The 26,277-nt window shown below is 31.8% G+C and overlaps 2 protein-coding genes across 7 annotated transcripts; both read left to right on the forward strand.

The window, feature by feature from the left end:
* Positions 1-4,790: 4,790 nt before the first annotated feature.
* Positions 4,791-7,013, forward strand: LOC142555684 (BAG family molecular chaperone regulator 3-like). Its single transcript, XM_075666723.1, has 5 exons — positions 4,791-4,987; positions 5,099-5,387; positions 5,685-5,941; positions 6,188-6,334; positions 6,435-7,013. The coding sequence occupies exons 2-5, from the start codon at positions 5,150-5,152 to the stop codon at positions 6,624-6,626; spliced, it is 834 nt and encodes a 277-aa protein (XP_075522838.1). The 5' UTR covers positions 4,791-4,987; positions 5,099-5,149; the 3' UTR covers positions 6,627-7,013.
* Positions 7,014-15,411: 8,398 nt separating this feature from the next.
* Positions 15,412-25,019, forward strand: LOC142555685 (SPX domain-containing membrane protein At4g22990-like). 6 transcript variants are annotated; one of them, XM_075666729.1, is made up of 13 exons: positions 15,412-15,691; positions 15,904-16,048; positions 17,102-17,158; positions 17,610-17,730; positions 18,130-18,441; positions 18,603-18,707; positions 18,826-19,280; positions 19,957-20,255; positions 22,224-22,399; positions 22,864-23,054; positions 23,488-23,551; positions 24,115-24,248; positions 24,606-24,937. In XM_075666729.1, exons 3-12 carry the CDS (start codon positions 17,106-17,108, stop codon positions 24,235-24,237), a joined length of 1,899 nt encoding a protein of 632 aa, XP_075522844.1. In that variant the 5' UTR covers positions 15,412-15,691; positions 15,904-16,048; positions 17,102-17,105; the 3' UTR covers positions 24,238-24,248; positions 24,606-24,937. The 6 variants fall into 6 exon arrangements, with proteins under 6 accessions (XP_075522844.1, XP_075522839.1, XP_075522843.1 ...); XM_075666724.1 differs by lacking the exon at positions 23,488-23,551 and having other exon boundaries at positions 15,413-15,691; positions 24,606-25,019; XM_075666728.1 differs by lacking the exon at positions 23,488-23,551 and having other exon boundaries at positions 15,413-15,691; positions 22,227-22,399; positions 24,606-25,019.
* The last annotated feature ends 1,258 nt before the right edge of the window (positions 25,020-26,277 follow it).

Below are 26,277 nucleotides of genomic sequence, written 5' to 3' on the forward strand. Positions count from 1 at the left end.
CCCTGCCGCCGTCCAACCAGTGAAGTAGGAATTTCGAAGAACCCTAGCCTTTTTACGTTTTTCATCAAGAATTTAAGGTAAGTGGGCTTGTTTTAAATTATTGAATTTCGATGCATATATTTTCGGTTTTATAAAAATTCGGGCGAGTACAATTCTTCTTCTACACCCTTCTGGTTACGATATTTTGCATGAATAAATGTTTTGATACTGTGAGAATTCAACTTGATATGGGTGGGAATCACAACCATACGTACCCTTACGCGGTGGGGGAGATAACCGCTATACGGCCTCGTCCCCTTAGAGGAGTAAAAATTAGGGACTGATATCAGTAAACCATTGAAAGTAGATGAATCTCAGTGTCGGGTTAATGATGCGCACGTAATAAGAATTATGTTTGCATGGTATGTATATTTCGAAATTGCATGTTGTTTTGTTGTACTCGAACGGCCCCCACTTGCTGAGTATTTCCCAAAATACTCACAACCCTTACAACCTTCCCAGATAAATCCGAAGAGCAGATTGAAGAAGAAGAATCGGAACAATTTTGGGGCTGGTGAATTGTTTTAATCTCGAGAGTTGCTAGTAAAGAGGTTTCTGAATTTTGGTACTCAAGTTTTATGTAAAAACGTTTCCACATTTATTTCATTAGTTATTTCAGTTGTAAAGACTTTGGTTTTTGAGATTATGATTAATAAACTGGTATTTCGGTTTATAATATGCTACGAGGCTGGTTGTTTCAATTGTGTGATTGTTAAACGACGCCGGTGTCAAATCCCGAGTTTCGGGGCGTGACAATGTAGCCTAGTGATGGGAGGTTGAGAATCATAACATGTGGACCTAATGGAAGGATCAGTAAATTAGGAATCCAACCGTTTTCTTCTCATGGAGGCGATAGAAGCATTTCTCCTGAATAACTTGCGGTTAAAATCAGCCAAATCCAAAGTCGACTTTGCTAGGCCAGATACTAATTCATTGTCTGTCATTCTACAACCATATTCATTCGTATGATGTTCATGACCAATATGTTGACTCTGAGAACCTGCAAACAGTTCCATTCCTTGTTTCTCCAACTGATCCATTGTTATGCAGCTTTGAATGTAATTGTTCAAACTCTCTTCCAAAGGATGTTATATATATGAATCAAGATACAGAAAGGTTTCAACTTTCAGAGGACGATGGGAAAAGAACAAGTGACTGTATTATCAAGAAAATATGCTTGCAAAAAAGACTCAATTCGTACGTCAAATTACAGCTACCTCGATCCAATCCTTAAGCATAAAGGCAAAGAAACTAGCACTGCAAGCCTAAAGTTTCAAATAGTCGTGGAACGTTAAAAGAAGAGGAACACCAATGTCGTTTTTACATAGAGTACTTTTTTATTACATACCAATTGATCTCGTTTTTATATCCACTACAACAAAAATAAATCATTAGCGACGGATTTTAAAATCGATCACTCAAGAGGAACACCAATGTCGCCAAATGGATTGCGACGGTGACTTTCCAGACGGTTTTAAAATCTTTGCTAATGATTTTTTTTTTTTTTGGTAGTGAATGATAACAGTCCCTACTTGAGTGAAAACTATGTATCAAAATGAATGGGAGTGTAGTAGGACCAATAGCACCCAGTATGTTCTTAGCTTTTTCTTTAAACATATGCTTGAGGAAAGGCAGCCGGATAGCTTCCTTGGCTCCCCATTTTTCTTCATTAAAGTAATCCAATGTGGACCACTACTTGTGCAAATACCCAAAGACTGTGTTTGTGCAGTTAATTCATTGCTCATGCATGTGCAACCCCACCCACCCCATTGTACTTTTCTTCTTCGAATTCCATCGATGAACTGGCCTTAACCTTATAACTCAATCATGCTAAAACCTCCCTCATGGATTGTTATTTTCTATGCATATCATAATCGTTGAGAAGATGTCGGAGTTTGGGATCAGTTTGTTTGTATTCGACGTGAAATGCATCGAAATGTCGTTTTTAGCCATTCTTGGTTTTGGTGGATTTCTTTTAATTTTGTGGCCATTTTCCTTTTCGAATTTTTTGTTTAAGAGAATGCAATCTTCGATCCATCGGATTTATTCGACTGCTTTGAGATAATTCTCTAAAGATTGATCCAATGATGGTAAAAGAAAAGACCGCAAATGTTTTCCACGAGAAAATTATATTTTTGGTCTCGTAACTTGCAACTGTCTCAAATTTAATCATATTATGGGTTAATTTGAATATTTGGGCATGATATACTGTGAATGAATTGAATCAATTTTGGAATGTAAGAAATATGTGAATACAAAGATAGTTATATTTCATTCCCATTATTGATGCCAAAAGAAATGAAAAATGAAATTATTTTTAACAATAAAATATTTTTAATTAAAAATTCAAAATAATAGTTTGCTCAAAAAAATATTATTATTGTTGTTATTATTATTTTGTTAAAATGACAAAAATATTAATTAGTGATGATCTATTATTCTAAAAGTAACGTGATCATATAACTATATTATTATTATAATTATTATTAAAATATCATCAATTTTTTATTATTATCATTATTATCAATTATTTATTATTATTATGAAGATATAGATTTAAATTAGTTAAACTAAGTATTTTTTAAAAAATAAGTAAAAATCAAAAATTGATGAAATTAATTATCATTTCCATGAATTTGAGAATAACCATTCTCGTTGGAATGTTTATTCAAATGTCTTACCAAGCATAATATATGGAATTAGATGAGAATACACATTCTTTTTTCACCTCATTTTCTCCTATCAAACATGTCTTGAGTACATTAACTTGTTTTTTTTCCCCCTAATTTTGCTCTTTTTTTTTCCCAAATTAAAATTGACCACCGAAAATTTCTTAGTTAGGGGTCGAGTATGCCAAGTTGGAAAAAAAATTGGAGATTTTGATTTTTGATGGGAAAATAGCCTATGTGACTTTTTTTTTAAAAAAAAGTTTTACCTAAGAAAATAAAAAACCAAAGTCAACATAATCTTAAAAATAGAATTAACAAAAATATCCACATTCAATAACCAAAAGTTTGAAATTTGCATATTCTTGATACTGTGGTTGTTCTTTTTTTTAAAAAAAAAAATTTAATTTTAAAATAAAGTTTCATAGACTAATTTCCCACCATAAACAAAAATCTACAAATTCATTTTCCAACTCAACATACTATGTCGTCAGTCCGACGACCAATTTCACGTTTGGACGAAGAAAAGCTTAAATTGAAAAAAAAATAAATAAATAAAGTTACTACGTTAAAATAACAAATCGACTTCTAACATGACTAAAATTAGAAAGCGTGCAAGTTATATAACAAAAAAAATATAAGTTTTTCATTTTTCATTTGACCAATACATTGCACCACATTAAAACATAACCTCTTTATATGGACAAATTAATACTCAAAAGAATAGGATCAAACTAACTCTTCCATCGGTTACGAAAATGACAAATTTGGCGGCTTAACGTGTGGCACCATGCTGGCCAGCCCATGACTGCATCCACTTTTGTCCTCCCTTGGAGGCAATCGTAATTGCATTTAATGTGCATTTTCCCTAATCTTTCCTTTAGTGATGGAGCCATGAGCAGAGCCACTGGAAGTCGTCACTTTCACAGGTTATTAATTAATTTTTATTTTAATATATAGAATATAAATGTATTTTCTTTCTACTTTTGAAAATCGTTTTAAAATAAATAAAAGAAAAGATGGCTGTTGGATCCAGTTTGATGAAAGAAAGTAAATGTCTAATCTGATAATACAACTATAAATGACAATATTTTAGCTGCAAAAGAGAATTTATTCCTTGTTTTCAAACTTTTTTCCATTTTGATAGTTCCTCTCACTCATGGAAGGGGTGGGTGAATCACCGCATATATACACTCAATCGAATCTAACAGAAGTGTTCAGTCGCTTCAAGAAATTGATTCCTTGCTCATTGCTCAACAATTTTCTTTCACATTAGGTTCCGTGAAATGGGTCGGTCAGATCTATATTTGTAATGAAAAAAATAATATTTTTGACATAAAAATTAAATTTTTCTGTTGAGTCAGATTGAAGATCCGTCTAAAAAAGAATTAATAAAATCATCTCGTGTGAATTTTTGTCTTTTCTTTCACAACTTATCTAATGATTGAAAGCTGAATAAAATTTTTTAAACAAAACCAGGTAGGATGAAAAAATTTAGTAAAAAAGAGTAATTTTATATTATTGCACTAAATTAAGTTCTAAGTCAAATTCTTTTATAATTTTATGACCATTTATAGTGCGCACAAAAGAGGTGAAAAAGTCTTTTAAAAAATGGTGAAAAATGGCTAAATTTTTAGTGGTATAATGGCATAAACATCTCTCAATGTGATATGAGAGATGTGCGTGTTCGATCTACATTAAAATAAAAACCTCATTCCAACGTCGTAATTAAAAAAATAAAAAAATTAAGGTGAAAAAGGTGGTGGTATGCAGCAATCTTACACCAAGTTCATCACATATTTTGGATGAGATTCCGGGTTTGAGATTTAATTATAGCAATTTTTTCACAAACCTGAAAAAACAAAAAGATGAAAAATGAAAAGTAGAAACCTTAAAACTCGGTTAGGTCCAACCAAAATTGGTCCGATTAATTTCGAATGTTAACTTGATGGGTTTTTCAGGTTAATACTCAACAATCTGACTCGACTGATAATATGAAATGGACGTTAATTTAAACTACAAACTCGGAACTGACCTATTTTTTTCATCATTCATCCTCACTCTATAAATATATATAACTATTATTCGATAAGGTTTATTATATGATATCCTTTCATAAAACTTTCCAAGTGACCTGAACACAGATTAGCATGCAAGGAAACCATGTTGTCTTCAATGGGTTTCCATTAGTTTTCACAATTTTGTATGCATACGTAAAGACCTTATTTTTGCTGTTGGCCTGACAAAGTGTGGGGCAGAATTTGGTTCTTTCCTTATACGTGGTATGTTCTTAGCTTAGCAGACAAGCACTTCGAATTTTTTCCATTAATTTTTGGTCTCAATGTATTGCTTGCTGCATACAAAGTTTCAAGCTTTCTCTACACATTTTGCAGTGAATCTTGGGCACATCTTTATAACTCCGAGAATTGTTTTGTCTAAGTGCCATGAATAAAGACTACATGTTAAAGACGAGGCCCAAGATCCCCGGAGTTTCTTTTCCGTCTCCGTCAAAAGGCTGCGTCTCTGAGGCGGGCGCAACCGGTGGATGGGAGGTTAGACCCGGAGGAATGTTTGTTCAGAAGAGAAGTAAAGATTCAAGAAATCATGTGCCTAATATTAAAGTCATTGTGAAGCATGACTCATCTTATCATGAAATCGTCCTCAGTTCTCAATCAAGTTTTGGTAAAATCTGGTTCTTCTCCACAAGTTTTCTAAATGTTGTTGTTGATCTTCTAAGCTTTATTTTGAAATGGGTACAGAAAAGAGATCAAATTTTTTGCTTTTTTTTTTTTTATAAATCATTTAAATATGGTCTCAAACAACATATAGGTAACTTTTTGTCCCTTCTGGCATCGTCTTGCATCTGGCAGGACCCAATGGAATAGGCCTCACGTTAAAAAAAAAAAAACTTCAAGTTTATATGATCATTCAAAAAGTTCAAGTTTTATCCCAAATTTTAAGTATATTTTTGGGGTGTAGGGGAGTTGAAGATAATGTTAGAAGGGGCAACAGGATTGCATCCGCATGATCAGAAGCTGATATTCAAAAATAAGGAGATGGATTCCAAAGATTTTCTTGATGTGGCTGGTGTCAAAGATGGCTCCAAGATTTTGTTGATTGAAGATAAATTAAGCAAAGAAAGCAGGCGTGTTGACTCCCGCAAGAATGCAACAGTGGAGAAAGCATCAAATGACATTGCAGCCATTAGATTTGAGGTTGACAAGCTTGCAAAACAGGTCATTTGGGCACATTTCGCATGGTTCATGGTTTTGCTTATTTTCCCAAAAAAAGGTTTTTGTTGATTGGGTTGTTAAATAATTTAAACGCTCACCACTAGGTGCAAATTGTGATATTCAACACTTTTATATCATCTCACGTCAATTCCAATTTATTATCTCATCATACAAGTCAAACTGTAATTTTACCTTTGTTTTTTCAAAAGACTTTAGTGTGGCCGTTGTTAAAATTAATCAATCTGGTAGGTGACGTCCACTGAATTTGAGATTAATGGTGGGAAGAGAGTTGAGGATATAGTTTTATTGAACATGATCGAATCATTCATGATTCAACTCATAAAATTGGACGCCATTTCTGCCGATGGAGACGTCAAGTTACAAAGAAGGACACAGGTGTCGATTCAAATCCATCCACTTCAACTTATTTTCATAAACTATATCTCGAAATATTAAATTTCTTTTAATCATAATATGATGGCTGATTTTATTACAGGTGAAAAGGGTTCAGAAATACATTGAAATTCTTGACGTGCTCAAGGTAAGAAATCCAAGCATATGCAAAATGCAATTGCAGCAGCGACAAAAGATGTACAAGGGGCAGCTGCCATCTTTCCAGGAGCAGATGAAACAGGGGGATTTGAATTTCACAAATAACAAAGGACAGATGAAATGGGAAAAATTTTGAAATCATTTAAAAAATGGGGTTTCGATATTTAAATGAAAATATATCTGAAAATTGCTTTTTATTTAAAAAAAACATACTCTTGTTTTTGGACAAATGACATGTGTCCCCAAACAGATTTGGAACTAGTTTTCTTGGCACATGTCGTTTGTTTAAATACATGAAATATTGGAACATTAAAAAGACAAATCTCAATTACTATAACATTTTACATATATTTTTGGCATGTTATTATATAGGAGATAATTTGGTATTTTATAAAGTGGTCTTTCTTTCAGATTTGTACATAATTATTGGTGTAAAGTGAGGTTGAAGGCCTTCTTGTGTATGCTTCTTTTATTAAGTATAAAAATTTAATAAATTAAATGAAATATTATTTATGAGTTTGGACTTCAAGACTTTTTTTCGTAGGTGTCATTTCATAATCTCATTTTATGCTTCAAGTTGAAAAAATGTTTTTAGGGAAAAAAAATTATGTATGAATATCTAATTTTTTATTCTGAACTCATTTTTTTTTTTTTGCAATATTAAACGAAGAATCGAAGCAAACAACAACTATATATTTTATAGAAGAATCGTTTTTTCTGGGGAAAAAACACATGAATAAATTTAAAATTTTGAATTTTTTTAGGCTTTAAAATCTCAAGCTTCGTAAATTAATTACTATTTTAAAACAAAGGTTGTCCTATGTGTGATATTATTGTGTACCAGTGTTGACATGCACGTTTCCTGTGTCCAACCCATCGTAAACGAAACATGGTAGGAAAAAAAATAAAAGTCCAAAATCCTATATTTTCAATATTTTTTGAAAAAAAAAACGATTGTTATCATAAATTTATGAAAACTAAAAATTTAAATCCACATACAATTTCTATAAACTGATCGTTAAAAAAAATCATAGTAATTGAGAAAAAAATTAAAATATGCTCATTACATTGAAATTTGAGCCCAATTGTGAGGAGTACCAACACTTGGGCTTAAGCCCAAATCTCTAAAATGTTATTAAAAGATTTTTTTGGGTTCGAATTTTATCAGAATTTGGTCTTCGAAAATTTTAATGGATATCGTTTATCTGGTCTAAATAACAGACAGAGTTGTAATATTTCTTCTTCTTTTTTAAAAAAATAAAAATTGGGGTTCTTACAATTACGTTTAGAAGCCGAAATTTCATTCTAAATTTGGAATATTAGTTCAACGTAATATTTAAATTCTTTGATTCAATTAAGACCGGTCAATTAGATTGAGAATGAGTTAAAACAGATTTATTTTTATGATGATATAACTCGCGGTTGTCATCATTTGATAAGAAGATTCGAAATTATGATCACTGACCAAACAGTCACTTATAGCACCAACTCGAACTCTTCTTAACTAAAACTGACAAAAGCTGCATATAGTTTGAATGGGCTCACTTAACCCGCAAACCATGGCGGGTTGAGGAATAGTTGTCTGGTTGCCTAGCCCCGTTTAATGTCAGGCCGATGTGGGCCAGCTCGTAGCTCGTCCGAGAACTCTACATTGTTGGATGACAAAAGATTAAATTGAATTTTCTCATACATACATAAACATGTGTTATACATATATCTCAATTTATCATCACTTGGCGGAGCCAAGAATATGCAGGTTCTATCCGAACTAAAATTTTAAACTCTAGAATCATTTAATTTTTTAAATTGATATACCCAGGTTAATATCAAATTAACCCAAAATTTATATATAATTTTTTAAAAAAAAACGCCGGAGAATGTGGCTCTGCCACTGTGTAAGTATATATTGTGTTTATGCTTTCATAATTATCATGATCATAATTATTTTGTGATGTAGACTAATGAATATACGTGCATGATAAGGTAAGAAAAAGACTAGCATTATATGGAATAGTAGGAATCGTTTGCGTCTGTGGTCGATATCCACACACGATTCAAAAGAGCTGACAACTAACTCGTATTTTGTGTTGGGTCGTGTCGGATTGACGGGTCGTGATGTATTTTGACACCCCTGGTAAAATATATTCGGCTATGTTCCTTATTTGTGTGTAAAATATGAAAATATTAAACTTTACACACAGGCACATTTATATTTTTTTTCATACCTAAAAGTTGATATTATAATACAGTTTTTAAGTTTAAATTCATTCATTTATATACTTTTATATCAAATTAACTTTATAAAAATAGTTTATGTGATTAATTTAGTATTTAGAAAATTAAATTGTAGTAATATTATATTTCCATGGTGTTATTGGTTTATAACCTTCAATTTATATTTTTATTAGTAAATTCAAATTAATTATTTTCTCACCCAGCTTGACTGATTTTAAGTTTTTTAAATAAATAAATATTTGCGATTATTGTTATTTAAAAAAAAAACACACACACACACGTACTATATATATATATATATGTATTATATTATATTTTTATACTAAACGAAAAGGAAAAATAATATGTTTTGAAGGGATAAAGAAAGGTAGCATTTGACAATTGGAAACACCTATATATATTATGGCCGACATGACATAAATTACCCAACTCCTGCAGTCGTTGGTGGAATATCGCTGTCTTAAATGCTGCCTGTGATAAACGTTTATTACTATGTCATAGCCATTTTATTTTTCAAAAGAAAAATATTTTATTTTTATTTAGTGAAAATTTTAAACACAATAGGCACTATGTTAAAGTTGATGATTATATGTACGTTCAACCATTATTGCAGTTTAACAATTGTAGGATGAATAATTTATGATTTTATCCGAAGTTATAATCGACGATAATTGTGCAGAAAACACATATATTTTTGTATACCAAACTTAACTTTTCCCCTTAGAGTTTTCCAATTTTTATAATTAACGTGTTTGTATATGTGTCCGTGTAGTAAATCTCTCAGAACCATTATGATTAGAAGATTTCAATGAAAAGAAGAAATCGTATTAAAGCATGTTTTTGGTAATAGTGTGGCGACCACACCTTGTGCAGTATCATCTAATTATTCAAGATTCTAAGTATGTTTGTCAATAATTTCAAAGGAAGCCACCCAGTTTCCAACTGCACAAGCAACTATTTCATATTTTAACTTTTTTAAGAGCGAACTTGTTAAATCGAGTTTTTCTAGCTCGAGTGTTTTCCAGTCGAACTCGAAAATCAATACCCGAATCAAGTCGAGCTCGAGTTCGAGTATTTCAAAAATTTTTCCGAGTCTAGTTCGAGTAGTGTGACACTTGTGTTCGAATTGGCTCGATTACACCCTTAATATACATACCATGTCCAAATATCATATTATCACTTATATGAACCAGATTGATTCGTCTGACTCAAGGCTATGTTGTTTATGTTTGAATCAAGGCAAAATATTTATTTTTAAAATGAGACAAATAATTCAATCTCCTATTTATATTTTCTTAATTAATTCGATTTTCGATGTTTGATTTCAAAATTAGATGGGTTCTATGACATGGGTTCTGTCAGAAGTTTTGGCCTAATTTTATTGAACTGTGGGTTGCGGTTGCATCGATATATTTGATTTGGATAGAGAGATTTGATTCAAAAAAATATTTAACAGGGTAATTTTTTATGTATTTGATATCCATAATGATTATATATTTGAAATCGACGTGATTTGATATAAAATTCACTTCGATTTTATTTATCTAAAAATAATTCATATTATTTTTTGTTCAAACAATGTCCTCTATTTACTTGGCTTCGAACAATTAAATCATTACACAAATTGCGAATTCGTAAACTTTTGTTTGGTATGGCAAAATTGGCTTCCGTCCATTGTACATGAAAAAATAGAAGTAAAAATGTATCGGCTTCTAAATATAATTTTCAATGGGTTTAGAGGTAATTTTCTTTAGCAATTAATTAAGTCTTCGATGTTTAATCTTCTCGACTGGCATAAAAAAAAATGCCTATTTTTAGCAGTTCAAATTAAATGCCAAACTAAAAAGTTTTTTTTTTTTAAAAAAAAAAATAGCATTGGGTAAATTAACTAAGTTGAGCCGTTGTAGTCAAAATAAAGTTAAATGAAAGACAAACAACAGCTCATTTACAGGTTGGCCGAAAGTCCATTGGTTTTATCGTTTCATGATATTCTAAGACAACGAAAGCTCGAAAAATTGTGAAAAACGTCAAGATATTCTCTCTCACTATAAAAAAATACAAATTTATTTGTGAAACAGACCAAATTTTAATGAAATTGACCAATAATATTGAATTCACAGGGAATCGAAGAGAGTAAAACCGAAACAATCGAACCAGAATAAATAAATAGTCCAAAATACTTGAACCAACGGAGCAAACCAAATCGAAAATGTATACCAAAATTTCTTGAAGTTTGGCTGGTTTAATATCTTCGATTTTAGAAAAAATATATTTATTAAAATTAAATCAAATTAACCAATATTTTTTGGAATTAATAATTAATTTTCAAATTACTTAAAATTATTTTCTAAAAAAAAAATCAAGGTTGGCAAATTATGGTTGGAAAAAATCTAAGTTGTCCTGTCGTCGGTGACATGTTTGGTTGTTCTCATTTTCGTCCCATCATTGTTCGCATTCATTCCAGACAAAAAACCATCGTAGGCATTTTATTATTATTTTTAATTATATTTTTTGTATATTTGAATAAATGACTATCGATTTGATCCATTTTTTTAAAAATCAAATTTATCTATTATTAACTCTATGGATTTAATTTTAACTGGCAAATTAAATAGAAGAAACATGAGAAATAAATTGTATCGGCCGGCCACCACTCTCGTAATATAATAATATAAACTTCTCCGAATAAGATACATGCAGAACGTTGGATTTACGTTAAAACAAAACATTCAAAACTCAAAATAATTTAAATTGTCGCATTAAAATAAGACTTATATATTTGTATAAAAATAAATTTTCCTTAATTTTGGTGGAAAAACTTTTTCCCTGCAGTCTGCTGTAAAAATAAACTATTTTATTATTAATTTATTGAAAATAATTCTAAAAATAAACCATTTAATTCTGACAAATAAATTATTGATAAACCAAAAAACCACAATTTCGGATATTTTTGTCATTTTCAGACATGAAACTACTCCATATATAACTGATGAGTCTTTCGTGATGCATAATATGCACCATTAAATTATCTAAATGGATACAGAACCATGATTAATCACTGTAAGAGTGATATCTCTCATTTCATCCATATATTGGTTCCAACTTCAAAATTCACCGCTATATTTTAGAATTTCTTCAAAATTGATCGTTTTATTTTACTGAAATACATTGAGGTCGTGCTTGGATTAAATGATTTTATTCGAAATAAATAATTTGAAAAACCGTTCGGTATCTGTTAAATATGTCGTAATTATTGATACATCTATATAAATTAATAAGAGATAAATTTGAAATACATTAAACATAAATTCATTCAAACAATCAAATGAATTTAAAATAATTAATTCAAATTTGTCTATCAAAATGCAACCTAGAGTTTTGTACTTTTTAATATAGACAAAATGGGCGAGAAAATTTTATTATTAATAAAATATTATTTCAGAAATTCACTAATTATTTTCCTCTCTTATGCAAAAAATATCATTGTCAAATTTCATTATATCGCTTATGTTTAATTACTGACAATTTATTGTTTATTACTCTACATGCACGACTTGGGAGTTGTCAAAAGGAGAATAATAAAGAAATAAATTAGCCTGTGTTTGGATAAATATATGTAAAATGTTTTTATAAAAGTGTTTTTTACAAAAAATTTGTAATATATTTTATAAACACTTCTTGTTAGATTATTGTTATCGTAATAATAAACAATAATTTATTATATTATATTTAGCTGTCGTTTGACGTGCATTACATGTAATCGACTACTTCAGAAAAATCCATTCAACCGGTCATGTAATACTAAGCTATTCAACCGCTTCATCATCGTCAGCATAATTGATATAATCAATTATTCATGCGAATCAGTTTGTGCACATGGACTACTCAAATATTCTTTTTATCCAAGAACATTAATCAACGGTCGAGTAAAGTTATATTTAGATACAAGACACACCATTTCACAAGGATCTCACCTATTCTGTAGAAAAGTTGGTAGACTTCTCATGCATAACAAAATTAATATAAGTAGATCAGATTGTTTTCTTTAAAAGTCTACACACATAGCTAGCTATTTTTTGTTGTCGATTGTCGTTTCCTCTCAAATTTGTTAAATGTCAAATTGCTCATTAATTAAAGTGTTCGATATATAAGGAAAATAATTATTGAGCTACACTCGAATATTGAATAAAAAAATGCAATAAATGCTATCTATATATAGAGAATGTCAAGAGGAAGAACAAAAGCGAGATTTTACACACTTGGAGCTTTCTCTGAAAAAGATCTACGAGCACTCTTAATCCTTATATAGCTAACAATATCGAAACCGGTCACATTATTTGACATATTTTAAAGAGAAATTTAAAAAGAATTTATTCATCACTCTAAACTCTAACACGTTTTTAACACATCTCAGTAATTTTTTAAACATTATATTTTAATAGGATATTTTTAAAAATTGTTTTACAATTTATTTATCAAAACACTTGCTTGAAATTTTTTTTCCGCTTATGAGACATTAATATTTTTTAAAAAATATTTGGCCAAACGGATCGAGCATAACAAGGAAACCTAATATTTTATTTGCATTCAATATTGATGATAAATTTTCAACTTTCACAAATGTACACTATTTGAAAATCTATTACATATCGATTTAATCAGAAAGTTCAAAAAAAAAAAAGAAGATATCTACGTGTCATCATCACATTTTAAAAGGCATGTTTGCAGGATGAGTTTTACAAAATTTAATGGGTATTATCGAACAATTTCTACAAACTTAAATTGTCACATAAAAAACGATAATGATATATCAGTCGATAGAAAGAAAAATACCCCTGCAGCGTTGATATATTATTTTATAACAAAATTACTTGACCGATTTCTCTTTCGTTAAAAATTTATCGGAAATATGCAATTTTACTTTTGTGTACGTCCCATGTTCAACTTTAATATAATTTTTGTCTCAATTTTAGTTGTTTTCCACGTGGTGTCAGTACGACACCGATGTGCGTGGTGTCTAATCAACGTTCATATGAAAAATTAACGAAAGTCACAAAGCATGACAAATTCAGTTGTCAATATATAAATTATCGAATCGTAAATAGAAAATTAAAAACTATCAATCTTAATCAACTTGAGCTCCGCATCTTATTTTTGTCGTCGTCGTTGTTATTATTATTTCATATATCTTTTTAATGACTCACCTAGAACCGATGATAAAAGTTATTTCTTTTATTAAAAAGCATATAGATTTTTTTTAACAAATAACAAAACAATATTTTTTTAATTTTAATTTATGAATTAAAATTTGAAAAGTGAATTTAATGTTCTGCAACTACCTGAAAATGATATATACTTAATTGTACATATCAGAGCAACTCGCGGGGCAACAGCCTTTTTCCGCTGCGGTCCCTCGAACAATGTCCGCCGTTGATCATTCAAAATTTGTGGGATCAAATACACGTTTTTAATAACACTTTTTTTATTAGCGAGCACGAATAAAATTAAATCTATTTTTAAATTATTTTAAATGTTTAAATTAAAACAAGAAATATTATATGAGAAATTTGAAATTCCAGAAAGTTTGGATAAGAATATATATATATATATATATATATATATATATATAAAAGTTGAGACATTTAATTTAGTGACACCAGATAGTTTATACCATCGTGTTAATGTATATAAATAATGTATTTCCATATAATTTACTCATAATTAAAATATCTAATCTACTTTAAAATTTTAAAAATTCACATATTATATCTACAAATTACATATTTAATATAATTTCGTTATCGTTATCCAAATAATAATTAAAAACTACAATAAAATTTTATAAATCAACTCCATATTAATACGATCATAATTTATATATATAATACTCATTGTCTTACATATACATCGTCTGTGCATATTAACTAACCATAAATAAGGTGAGAAATGAGAATGCGAAATTTGGTAACTTCAGTTGTGTTCCAAATTTATTACTAAGAATTTTATTTAATTTAATTGAAATCTAGAAAATGGTGGGATACTAAAAATTAATATTATAATCGCTTATTTTATCAAACATTATTCACTCATCATTTTCATATTTTCAAACACTACTCATTTTTTCATAATATACAATTTTTTCACTTATTTAAAAACAGAAGTGAATGCTAACACTTTCAAAAAAATATATATAGCATAAACATATATAATATTTAAAATAAAAAATTATGATTATACACTTTATGTTACAATCAGACTTACATTTTTTTACATGAAGTGTCGTTGAATCCAATTTATATATATTTTTATTATTTTCTATCATCTTTGAAAAGAAAAAATCTCTCAAATTTTATAATAATCAGAATTCAAGATGATACGTGATCCTTATCTTTTATTTTGTTCAAAAAATGTTTATAATTTTATTATTAGTTTTGAATAATTATTTGCAATATTTTTTGAATTAAAAACTTGTATTTATGAATTTAAGGTTTTTATTTTTATTTTTCACAAACCAAATCATACTTTGCATTGCCCATACTTTGCAGCATTGCCCATACTTTCGAACCACAAGGCTGCCAGGTGTTAAAAAAGGCATCTGCTTTTGTAATTTACACAGAGTTCAAGGAGGCAATGGTAATATTTTTAATATTCTAAGAATTATGTCTTTCAAATACCCCAATCATGCATGTTAGTTTGCAATTACTTACAAAGCAACGAACTCGGATCCTACATATGATTCAGAACATCTCTCTCTCTCTCTCTCTCTCTCAAACACACACAAACAAACACACATATCTACGCGCGTATTTATATGCATAGGTTGAAGTTGTAAGGCGTTTAATTGTTGCAGTGATTGATTCGAGATGAAAATTGGGCCATCTGCTGATTTTTTACGCCATTCACGAGAATATTCGTTTGTTGACGCTCATCTAGTTCTTGCTCGGTCCTAAGCTGCGAGATTCTCAGGTATGGCCTACCGTTTATGTTTTTGACTGAATGTGATCCTTCGTGCGTGTATATATATTTTATTAATAGGTCGAAATCGAAAATTGTTATGTTTTCGTTGTGTTTTTAGTAATCTTGATTTTAATATACTTGGTGCTTTTAATTTTAAATGAGCTTTTTTGTTGTTAATTATTTTAGCAAAATCTAGTATTTGGTCTTCGATGTGATGGCAGGGAGGACTTTTCAGAGTCTCATTTGTGGCGCAGAGGAAGACAGATATATATATATACATAAATATATATATACATATATATATATATTATTGTGATGAAAAGGCGTACTTGATTTGCTGACACGTTTTTGTTCAACGGAATTTTGGTACAGTGATATTTGCAGCACAAATTGACAGCAGCATAATTTTTGTTGTTGATTCTTTGTCTGTTTTGCTTTCTTTCTCTGAAAAGGTCTTTGTCAGGTGTAACAATTAAGGAAATCGATTAAAAATAAATTTTTTGAAGTCACGTTTTGAATTTTAAATCATGGATAAAGGTTGCATGTCTCTATGCTTATATTTGTTTCAGTTTACCTCTGGCGAATCTGGAAGGGCGACACCTGTTCGTTGCCGATATATAGCACCGTCGGTGACTACTGGAGTCTTTATCTTAGAAAAGTTTTTTGTTTGCAGCTAACCAGCTGAGCATGTCGTTTAACACGGTTTATCATCGTGCTCTTTTAAGGTTCAGAAATATATATATTTATTTTGAGAATCCACGGTCGCTACTTTTTTTTATGCTCTCAAAGTAAGCCACACTGGGTTCCAGCTAGATAGACAACACCAGATCTAACCACGTAAACCACACACTTGCCCTATGTAGCAAGCTCAAACTGTGAAAGACGGAAGTAATGATGAATTTGAACACTTGACTTTTTGGTAGGTGCCACCATTCCAGTTACCCTTGGGCTTTTAAGGTTCAGATTTGAGAAAGAGGTCCGGTCGAGTTTTGCATGGTTATTGCTATAATGCATATGGAGGATTTGCAACATTAGCCAGGGTGGAATGTAACCTCACTTAATTTATCGAGATTTAATCCATGATGGAATGCTGTCAAATTTAGTCAACACGTAATCAAGGCAACTATTGGTGTGGTTTTACATGAGGAGCTAACATATTGTTTGTTTCTGTGGATGATTAGAAGGCTTAAATATATAAGATCATTTTCTGGTTTTATTTTTATTTTTTCGTTAAATTAGCTTATCTAGAGATGTTTGTTTGGTAGCCACTGCGGCAGATGTAACATTCTTGTTGGTGAAACATATCCTTATTCTAGCGACTGAACATTCGAATTATGGTTATCCATCAAAATTTTCCAAATCTATTGGGTGATTTTATTGCAATATATTCCTATTCATTTCTTGTATTGTTTTGAACAGAGAAATGGTTACCTTCGGCAAAAAGTTAAAGGAAAGACAAATTCCAGAATGGCAGCGGTATTGATATATTTGATTTGATTTGGATTCAATTTATGTTAGTTTTACAGTGATGGTTCTATGAATAACGTTATTGCATGATTTCAATTCATAAAAAATATGAGAACGCTCCAACTTAAAGAAAAATAAGAAAAAAAGAGTGCTTGGGAATATGAGCCATTAAAGCATTGTAGTTTACACCTACTAAGTGCTTATTGCATTATTAAACACGTGGATGTGATCGACGGAGAGACGTGCAGATACTTCTACCTATTTTTAGTGCATTTTTCAGGTAACTTTAATGGACAATTGATAACTTATTTTAGAAGAATGACTAGATAAAAATACGTGTGAGGGTAGAAAGAAGTGAAGTTAGACGGGATCAGAAATTAAAAGATAGCTTATTGCATTGACAATATAGTTTTGAGTTTGTCCTTGTGCATACGGGTTTAGAAAGTATGGTATGCTGCAGATACTACATCAACTACAAACTGATGAAGAAAAAAGTGAAGCAGTATGCTAATCAGATTGAAGCTGGAGCACTGGATCGTCGTCATGTCCTCAAGGATTTCTCAAGAATGTTGGATAAACAGGTAAAAACATTAAATGCGTGCAAATCAGGCACATTCGTTTGAGCATTTTGCTCATCAAGCTCCATATATAAGTTCTTATCTATGTTTTGCTCATCAAACTTCAGATATTAAAGTTTTCATTTATCTGTTCACCATGTTGTTATGAAAGGTGGCTTCAACTTCTTCACATGTTTCCGTTTCCCAATTTCTGTCTGAAAAGCGATGTTAATTTTTTGAATTGATGAATTACAGCACGTCCATTACTACTAACCTTTTGTAATATTGGCCCCGAGTATGCCAAGCCACGGATTTTACTAATATGCATACTTGGTGGAAATGCTAAAAATTTCAAATAAGGTCTCTTCTTTGCTCTATTACTGATAATGAGGCTTACACAATTTCTTTCTCTTTTTTTTGCAGATTGAAACTATCGTTCTCTTTATGTTGGAACAGCAAGGCCTCCTCGCAACCAGGATCGCACAGCTTAATGAGCAAAAAGACGCTATTCAGGAGGAGCCCGACATATCCAAAATATCTGAGTTGCGAGAAGCTTATAGGGCAGTGGCGCAAGATCTTCTAAAGCTTCTATTCTTCGTTGAAATGAACGCCATTGGTCTGAGGAAGATACTCAAAAAATTTGATAAGAGATTCGGCTACAAGTTCACAGATGATTATGTGACAACTCGTGCTAATCATCCCTATTCCCAGCTTCAGGGAATATTCAAACACGTGGTAATAATCTGACGGGAATAGTCACCCTGCTTCCATTTGCCAGTGCTAGTCAAATAATGTCATTACGATAGATATGTTAAATGGACCATAAAGTATCAATAAATTATCACCTCGATGCAACTTAGCGATGCATGCACCTCTGGTTTGACTTCTGATATCAGGGATTGGGAGCTGTTGTTGGAGCTATTTCCCGCAATCTTGCAGATCTCCAGGACCGCCAAGGAAGCTATTTATCAATTTATGACCAGCCTCCACTTTCTCTTGAGGTATAGACACCTTTATCTTTCAGTTAACTTTCCTTGATTTAGTGCATCTCATATCTGCAGCTAGTTATTTTTTTAAAGTATTCTGGTCTGTGCATATTCATTGAGGATTAATGTGCAGGATCCAGTAGTTGATTTAATGCAATCAGCTGTTGATAGATTAACCAACTCAACGAATCTCCTCAACTTTTTGGGTCAACATGCATTGATTATGCATGACGAGTTGCCTTCTCCCGCTGAAGAACATATAGACGATCAGATTTATCATTTCATGTCACTTCTTCTGAATCTGGTGAACACTTTTCTTTACATGGTTAATACATATATTATTGTTCCAACAGCAGATGACTACTCTATGAGCCTTGGAGCAGCAGCAACTGTCTGCGGTATTGTGATTGGGTCAATGGCAGTTGCACAGATATTTTCGTCTGTGTATTTCAGTGCTTGGTCTAATAAGTCGTACTTCAGACCCTTGGTATTTAGCAGCATGGTCCTTTTTGTGGGAAATCTTATGTATGCATTGGCTTATGATCTCAATTCAATTTCAGTACTTTTGCTTGGTCGACTATTTTGTGGGTATGCAATAGCCTCTCTCTCTCTCTCTCTCTCTCTCTCTGATTCTGATTTATTTTAAGTTTATGTTCTCTATTGTGTGTGCTTGATTCATTTTCATGTGTTGATATTATATGGCAAACCTATTTTTTAATATGTTTGTCCTTTGATGCCTGATGTGGAGCATTTTCACTGGATGTTGTTTACAATTTACCTGCTTCTAATGTAAATAGTTATGGTCACTTCATCTGCTCTATTTTCAGATGACGAGATTAACTAAATTATCAAATGAAGTCTTCCATTCTCATATTTTATGAAATATTGTTGTTGAACCTATTGATTCTTTTTGTTTCTGTTCTTTTCTGTTTTTACAAGTACTTTGTTACGAACGAGTAGTATTGTTTTTTTGCAACCTCTTCCTGCATGTCGATAGCTTTGTAAGTATTGATTATATGTTTAACAAGAGAGCGAACATAGAAGATTTAAAATTCCAATTTAGACAATTCATACCTTAAGAATGACGGTGGCACATTCTGTCCTAATATGCTCAATCATCTGATCTGGAATTTTTACATTTTAATTTTTATTCACGTACAGTCATGCATACATTTGAAGACTTTAATTGAATGATGAAGTGGTAAGTGAGTGATTGATTTGGATATGATTTCAAGATGGCTTCCCTCGTTTCATGATTTTGCAGTTTTGGTTCTTCCAGGGCCGTTAATCGCCGCTACATAAGTGATTGTGTACCACTTAAAATTCGCATGCAGGCTTCAGCAGCTTTTGTTAGTGCTAGTGCTCTAGGAATGGCCTGTGGCCCTGCACTTGCTGGTTTGCTCCAAACTAACTTCAAGATTTATGGAATCACATTTAATCAAAACACTTTACCTGGTTGGGTGATGGCTCTGGGCTGGCTAATGTATTTGGTATGGCTGTGGATCTCATTCAGAGAACCTGCTCATGAGACTGAAACCCAAGACCGACAAGAATCTAGTGCTGGTATTGTTTCCTTACTATCTACCTTTCATACCATGTCTTCTGTCAGTTAACTGATAACTAGTTGTTTGATGCCCCGCCCAACAAACAGATAATTAACATCATTAAATCACAAATTTGTAAAATTGCATTTAACATCAGGTAAGATGTACTGTTTAGCCTTGAAGCCTATATTAGTCTGCATCATTAACCAAAGAAGAGTTAAATTATCATCTTACAATTGATAACTTATTTTGAAATTTAGCCATCTTATTCACTTCATACATGCGGAGTCCTTTTTTAAATTATTGGTTGATAGACAAGTGTAGAATGTGAGTATTGAATTTGTGTTGATTGATTGTATAAAATTCTGGGCTCATTCATTAAACCAAATCGTGCAAGTATGTTATCTTGCGACAGTGACACCCTGCCCTTCTAGAGTAATGAAGTGGAAGAGACGAGTAGTCAGCCGTGATCCTTGCTGCTCGCAAGGCTCTTGTATTACTTGAACTTTAATTGCGAACCAAAACAGTACTTTAAATCAGGATTTCTCAATTATATTTTCTCAAAAATTGCTTAAGTGTCGTTTTTAAGTATATATGGAATAGACCAAAACCAAAAATAGTTCAGAGCTCTCAACCAGATGAAGACCCTAGGTTTAATTACTTAGGTGGAACACACATATACAAACAGAACAAAAAAGTAGCACGGAATAATCAAGTCGAAGCAAAATCTTAAGAATAACAGAATTCTTTTTGTTGGAGAATAAGCTTAAACACATTGCAAGAAAATTCTTATCAAAAATCTGATACTTTATGGATCAGATATTAACATAATAAATTAACTTAAAATTTGTTTTAAACTTTGGAAAACTCTATAAAAAAAAATTCTAAGTCAGAGAACCAACTTCTACTTCCCGACTCCAAACTTCCCAAGCTCTCCCCCACTCTTTTTTTCCCGAGCTCCCCTCTAGGCCTATCCTTCTGATTCCTTATTTGAAGCATTCAAAAATGTTTCAAGGGCCCAAGGCAAAAGGAAGTTGCCAACTCAATCATCATAAGCATGCATAATAGAAATATTTCAAATATACATTATACAATCGGCAGAAAACATAATCCTGAATAGAACGAGAAACATTTTAGAGAATTTTAAACAGAATAGAGCCTAATCAGAATCCGAACTACACATTTATCATCCTAAGTTTGTGGCTTCCAAATATTTTATTATCTCACAGGTGATAGCATCATGAATACTCATCCTTGAGGATGCTATGAGAGGGTAGAATAATGATCCAGGGCCAAAATCACTTACACTCTGCTACTTACAAACTTAAAAGTGAATTACGAGGCTGAATTGTGATCATAGTTCAATCAAAATCCTTAGTTCTAGATGCAGAGTACTAAAAAAAATTGAAATGGAATCACACATTGATTAGAATTAAAATCCTTTATTTCAAGAAAGAAAATCCAGCCTACCATGAATTTTTTTATCAAAAGAATTTGAATTTTGTCTTCTAATTAGCAACAAAAATCTGATTATGTAGAGTCTGTACCCGTGTTGATCATGTGATCTGATTTCCTTTTTTTCTTTTGTGTGTCTCTGCCACTTTGTTGTCTTGATTGGTTATCTTTGTTTCTACTGGTTAACTAAGTATCGTCTGCTTTCTTTTTCTCTACCGTTTGTCTTAATCTCATGATGATACCATAGTGTGAAAGGAAAAAGGATTAATTTTTCAAGTGCATAATCTTAACATCTACGAGTAGTTACAGGGTATTTAGATCTACTTCATTTAATGTAATTTTTTTTAAAATATAAATATATAATATGCACTCAAATTTCAGATTGACGAATTTATTCATCTTATATCTTCTAAAATTTGGGTAAAGTTAGTTATATCTTCAGTTTGTATATGTACAAATAAGTTTCTCGAGGTTATGCTCATTACAGAACCAAATAATGACACTTGGTGACATGATATTTTGTGTGTGGTAGAAGAGCACGATAAGGTTGAAAAGGGTCTTGTACAACCACTACTTTTAACATCAGTTGAAAATGAAGATGGTGACGGAGATGAAGAATGTGACACGAGTGAAGAGTCTTTAGAGGACTCACATCGACCAGCCAATTCACTGGTAGCTGCTTATCGGTTATTGACACCTTCTGTAAAGGTAGGTAATGTTCTTAATTTTGAAAGTTAAATATATCTATTGGGCTAACAGTACATCATGTAAATCAACGGTGCCACTGCCTCTAGGTATTATCAAGATAGAGTAACGGAAATTTCAAACCACCCCGTACTAATGATTCCACTTGTTGATCTAAGGTTAACTTCATGAGGTCAACCATACATGTTGATTCAATTTTAACATCATCATGGATTAGATGTTTTATGTTGGACAGCATTTACCGAAAAATCATTACTTTAAATACATGTAGGTACTGTTCATTTTCAATGAAGGCTAAGCGAACAAAAGAACATGTTTTATTCAGATCATTGGTCTCTAAAGTCGAAATTGTCTTGAAAGTGACTGGTTGTATGGCAGGATAAAACACTAAATGCGTACACTGTACAGGCTAGTTGTGGTAAGATTCTGTTCACTTGATCTAGTAAGGTTTTTATCATGGCTTACAGGTTCAGCTGTTGATCTACTTTATGCTTAAATATGCAATGGAGATTCTACTTTCAGAATCAAGTGTTGTCACAACCTACTATTTTGGCTGGACAACAAGCAGAGTGTCAATTTTTCTTGCTTGCCTTGGCCTAACAGTTCTTCCAGTGAATATTATCGTTGGAAGTTACATAAGCAATATGTATCAGGACAGGTAATTTCATGATTATACTTTCCTCAATGTTTAAAAGGTGCTTCTTATTTAATCTCTACAAATTTTTATTAAGAAAATTCTGATGTGGCGAGCAGATGGTAACTGTTGAATTCTGTGTTGTAGAGCTCATTTTTTGTGAAAGAATTTGTTTACAATGAATTGGAAAATATGCTTTTTAAATACACAACTTGAACTATTTGTGTGGCATCATGGGTAACTGTCAAGATTCAAGCGGCATGGTGGAGCTTGACATCAGAGATTTCAGGAATGCGTGTGATATCAAATAAGGCTTATTTAGTGTTTATGGGCCTTACATTTGTTTATTTTATGCTAATTTTCGGGTTACTTTTAGTTAAAATATTTTTGGGTTTGATCAAGAAGTATTTTAAGCCCATTATGCTTGTTCAAGCTGCTTATGCAAATATAATGCTAGGACAAGATGCTATGGAAAGAGGAGATATTTTTCATCAATAATGATGAGTTTTCCTCTCAAACTGGTGAGGAATTCTTCTGGTTTTGCAACAAATTATACTTGTGAAGATTCATTTTGATGTGTTAAAAATCTAGATTTTATCATTTTTAATCTTCAAAGAAGTGGGACTGGGATCCAACAAACTAGAAAGCTTGGTGGAATTTGGTTACGGTTATTATATAATCACTGAGTCGGTTCTCTAAGTCAAGCTTAGATCTAGTTTCTGGGATCGAAGTTCGTTATCGTAGCACTTCTATTTGATTGAAAACATCTTCGAAGAAAATTGTTGGAGTATTGATCTTTATGATTCTCAATATTATGTCTGGGCTATGCAAGTTGAGGTTTAGCTCCTTGGAATGAAGTGGGCTTCATTAATGGTACCTGCAATGTTCTTATGAAGATATCCTTTAAATTGAGTTCAAATTGTGTTTTGGCATCTTGCAAACTGTGCTTTTGCTCAAGTTTCTATGCAGATGTCTCTGATATAGAGTAGGTTTTATTTTGTGAAGATTTACAACTTAGTTTCATGTCAGCCAATTGTCTCGTTGATCATTACCTGCTGATCAATATTGTTATTGACTTTTTCAGGCAAATATTATTGGCAGCAGAAATTGTTGTCTTCTTGGGTATACTTTTCAGCTTCCAATTTATAATCCCATACTCTGTGTCACAATATGTCTGCTCAGGTCTCATCATGTTTGTATCTGCTGAAGTATTAGAAGGTTAGAATTCTACTTTCTGTTGCTCTCAACCATCTTAAATAATTTCTTTCAGCACTCGCAAACTTTTGGAAATGATTGTCGGTTACCATATTGGTGTTTTGCCTCTCAACGATGATGCATGTTACCTTCTAATCATATGAGTGTCAGGACAGCAATAGAGCCTGTATACAGTGTTTTTATGAGGGGTAAGCTTGGACATCAAGCTGTGGAGGTCCTGTAGGAATATCTTCAAGTTTAACTATAATTTGTCCCCAAAAACACAAAGATGGCCACCTTATCAAAATTTGTTTGTTCGCGCCTACTTGTATGTTCCCAAGTTTGTTACTTTAACATTGCACTAATTTGGTACTGTTGTAGGGGTAAACCTGTCGCTCCTCTCGAGAGTCATGTCATCCAGGCTTTCTCGCGGAACATACAATGGTGGCCTATTATCGACAGAAGCTGGGACAATTGCTCGAGTGATTGCAGATGCAACAATCACCCTAGCAGGATATTTGGGGGAGAGTAAGCTCTTAAACATCACCCTCGTACCTTCGCTTGTGATTTGCATGGTGTCTATAGTAGCTACATGTTTTACCTTCAATTCTTTGTACTAAGCCACTCTGTGTGTTGAATCGATGTCCTCATGTCGACAAGCGTCCGAGATCATCGATTTTGGTTCATTATTTAATAATGTTGTTTGTAATCAATTTCATTTGCAGTTTTGGGGTTTTTCCCAGGTTTGTATATTGTCATGTGAATGTAAATCATCAATTTTGTGTGTGGTTTTTATTTTTGTGAGACCTGGTTATTATTGTGTGAATTAAATGATATATTTTATTCCAATTTTTCGAATTTATGAGGTTTTGTGTGAATATAAGGATTTTGTCTGAATTTTCTTTAGGATTTTTATGAGATTGGACTATTGTTATGGGAATGTAGATTTGGAAGAAACACCATTGCCATTCTTTATCTTTACTTCTTGGAGTGAGCAGTTTGGCGATTGGTTTTGCAGGCTCAAGCTCGAGTTGGTTTTCAGTCATCCAACACATTACTGTAATCAATTTTTATTTTTATTTTTTAAATGAACTGAAATTTCCATTAACTTTGCTGCAAAAACAATGCAAATCATTGAGTAATTTATAAATTGTAGATACAAATAAGAGAACTCCCACAATGAAATCTACTCGTGCTAAGATTAAAGAAAATAAAATTCGAGAGTGATGTAGTCACATAAAAGCGCTACTTGAATCTAATTAAGAAGATTCAAGTAAACACTAGAATAACAAATTTAAATATGCAGTTGTCGTTTTACATATTCAAATAGTAAAGAAAGTGAATCATCATATGCGACGAATAATACGTTGAAGGCCTTGGGAATAAAACGTTGAAGGCCTTGAGGTGTGTTTGACGTAAACTTTCCAACATTCAAATCAGCAACAACCAGTGGCGAAGCCAGGGATCCGATTTTATCCGGGCTAGAATTTTAAACTGTAAAATCTTTTAATATTTTAAATTGATTACCCGAGCTAATATCAAATTTATCCAAAATTATATAAATTTTTGACCACCCGGGCTTTACTGTGGCTCCGCCCTAGAGTCGTACCTATTGCGAGGCGAGAGAGGCCATCGCCTCAGGGCCTGACCATCACAGGGGCCCAAAAAAAAATCTCATGTTGTTGAGGTCTGCACCTAAATAGTATGTGCATTGGACATTTAAAAAAAAAATTTGACATTGACCCATTGAAAACATGATTAAATATGATGATTGTGTTCATTGATGATTTAATCAAATTATGTAGAGCACAAACAATAAAACTACACGGCTCATTAATTAAATTTTTAAAAATTTTGTATGCATAAAATGGTAATGTTTGTCCAATATATTTATTATTTTATCTTGTGTCAATTCGTGTGTTAAAATTTTATATTTTACTTGTCGATTATTTGACCTCTTTTCTTAAATTTATGTAGTTGGACACATTTCAAAAAATAAAACACAAAAAATTATGATACTTACCTATTTTACATATCTTTATTTTTATTTTCT

Source organism: Primulina tabacum, chromosome 9 (assembly GCF_025594145.1).
Source record: "Primulina tabacum isolate GXHZ01 chromosome 9, ASM2559414v2, whole genome shotgun sequence".
Classification (NCBI taxonomy): domain Eukaryota; kingdom Viridiplantae; phylum Streptophyta; class Magnoliopsida; order Lamiales; family Gesneriaceae; genus Primulina; species Primulina tabacum.